Below are 1,915 nucleotides of genomic sequence, written 5' to 3'. Positions count from 1 at the left end.
CCAGCTTCCCCCCCCCCCGCCCCAGCAGCTGCTTCTTGGACTGTATCCATCTTCAGAGTTTCCATTCTGTTTGTTCCCAAATGGCAGTGCTTCTTTACAGTGTAGGTAGGAGAGCAAGTGCTAATGGGGCAGATACACAAGACTGCACAAACTATTCCTATGTCAGAAAAAAAGTGAAGAATCCCCTCTGATCAGACCATCCCCACTAATGCCATCCTTTATTTTGTCTTTGCTGGCATTAGACTGTTGCATTTCTAACTGTTAGCCTTCTTCCACAAGACACACCATCTCCACAGACAGCTGTCCCCTGTGCCAATACCACTGCACACACTCAGCTCTTTCCTTTACCAGATAGGCTGTTCACACTCCTTTCCTCACCAATTGTGGCTGTTTGGAAACAAGGTCAGCAGACACAATCCCCTTCTCCCTGCCTTGTAACATGATCAGCTGTGCTTGCTTGCCTTCACAGAAAGGAAAACAGCACTGCAAGTCAGTGGGTCTAGGATGCCTAACTCCACTTACCTCCCCAAAGTGTTTCACCCTATGCTTTTAAAATTAGGTAGCAATTATAGATAATTAGAGAAGAGCTGCCATAAAATTTGGATCCACATTATTTGCTTATGTGCCTGCCAAAACTTAAAATTGGCACTGGAAAGCAGCAAGCTGTCCAAGCATTATGTAATATTGGAGCCTGTTTTGGAGGAAATGGTTGCTTGAACTAGTGTGCACTCTGTCCTTATCATAAGCTCTGTGGGTTCAGGTCTCCAAGAAGACTTTGAACTAATCTTCTACTGTTTACACTGAGTTGCCAATCAAACAAAACCCTTTGGGAGAAAGTCTACTTTTACCACCTGGGGACCTCTCCAGCTGGCAGGAGATATGAGGAAGAAGCACAGGCCTTCCGCCAAGAGGAACTGGGAGTCTTAAATCTCATGTGTACCAACATAGCAGGCCATAGTAAAAATCAGCATCACAGACCTATTGACAAGTGAAGCAAAAGCAGCTGGGTGCACAGTAACAGCCCTGACCAAGCTCTCTCAAAGGACTTTGCCTGACATCCACATGGCACTAATCTGAGAGAATTAGCCCAAAGCATATGCTGGTGATCAAGCTAGTGGCACAAAATCATGCGTAGTCAACTCCCGATATCTCACTTCTAGCAAGCATGCCACAGCACCACAGGCAAATCAAAGGACCTCTGTTTTCCCACTTGAGATTTAACACTCATCACAAGGGAAGGGTTTGTGTATTAATGTCTCTGTAGGATGAGACTTGCTGTTGAGGAGAGGTCCTTATGTTACTGGCAATCTAGAACCACAAAGACGGGAGCAAGGCCCCACTTAAATTTTGTCTACGGGCAGCATTTGGAGCAGTTTCCTCACCATCAGATACATCACAGATTTGCTGACAGAAGCCTGCAGTTATTGCAAAGAGAAAAAAGACTTTCTAAACAACAAAACCTGTTGCAAAATAAGACAATCTTAAACACCCGTCAACTCCGTTGGGTCAGCACTCCCGCTCCTCTGTCTCTACCACGCTGCAGAGCTCAGAGCAAACATCTGTGGCCCGGCACACTGATGCTGATCAGTGCGGACGTGCCTGTTGCATTCACCTGATGCTGGTGTTGCCCATTTGCTTCACTGTAGGGTATTTTTACTGCTTCCAGGCCTGAGCTGGCACCCACACACGCAGTCTGGAGGTCTGCATCCTCCTAAGCTTAGTTTTACCACCCACACTACACTGGGCTGCTCAGCCGTACGCTTCACATGGGGTGTATGCGCCTGCCAGGGACTTGTCCAGGACCTTGCTGTCCTGGGCCATGGCATCGGCCTGACAGCCCTACGGGGCAGACAAGGGGCCTGCGGTTGGATCTACCGCCTCGCCCACGGGCCAGCTGATGGGGCAGCCACGGAAA

The 1,915-nt window shown here is 48.3% G+C and overlaps 1 protein-coding gene across 2 annotated transcripts in view; it reads right to left on the bottom strand.

Moving 5' to 3' along the window:
* Positions 1 to 1,915, bottom strand: part of MTHFR (methylenetetrahydrofolate reductase (NAD(P)H)) — a 10,864-nt gene that overhangs the window by 8,532 nt on the left and 417 nt on the right. The window contains exon 1 of one of the 2 annotated variants that reach the window (XM_010577308.1): positions 1,613 to 1,909. The exons of the other annotated variant lie outside the window; for it this stretch is intronic. Coding sequence (XP_010575610.1) covers positions 1,613 to 1,632 — 20 coding nt within the window. The 5' untranslated portion in view covers positions 1,633 to 1,909. Of the gene's footprint in view, positions 1 to 1,612; positions 1,910 to 1,915 lie in introns of those variants that run through there. 2 annotated transcript variants of the gene reach the window in all.

The sequence above is a fragment of the Haliaeetus leucocephalus genome, unplaced genomic scaffold (genome assembly GCF_000737465.1).
Source record: "Haliaeetus leucocephalus isolate CR32 unplaced genomic scaffold, Haliaeetus_leucocephalus-4.0 Scaffold556, whole genome shotgun sequence".
Taxonomy (NCBI): Eukaryota; Metazoa; Chordata; class Aves; order Accipitriformes; family Accipitridae; genus Haliaeetus; species Haliaeetus leucocephalus.
The sequence above is the reverse complement of the archived record's forward strand: the minus strand, read 5'-3'. Positions and strand labels throughout refer to the sequence as shown.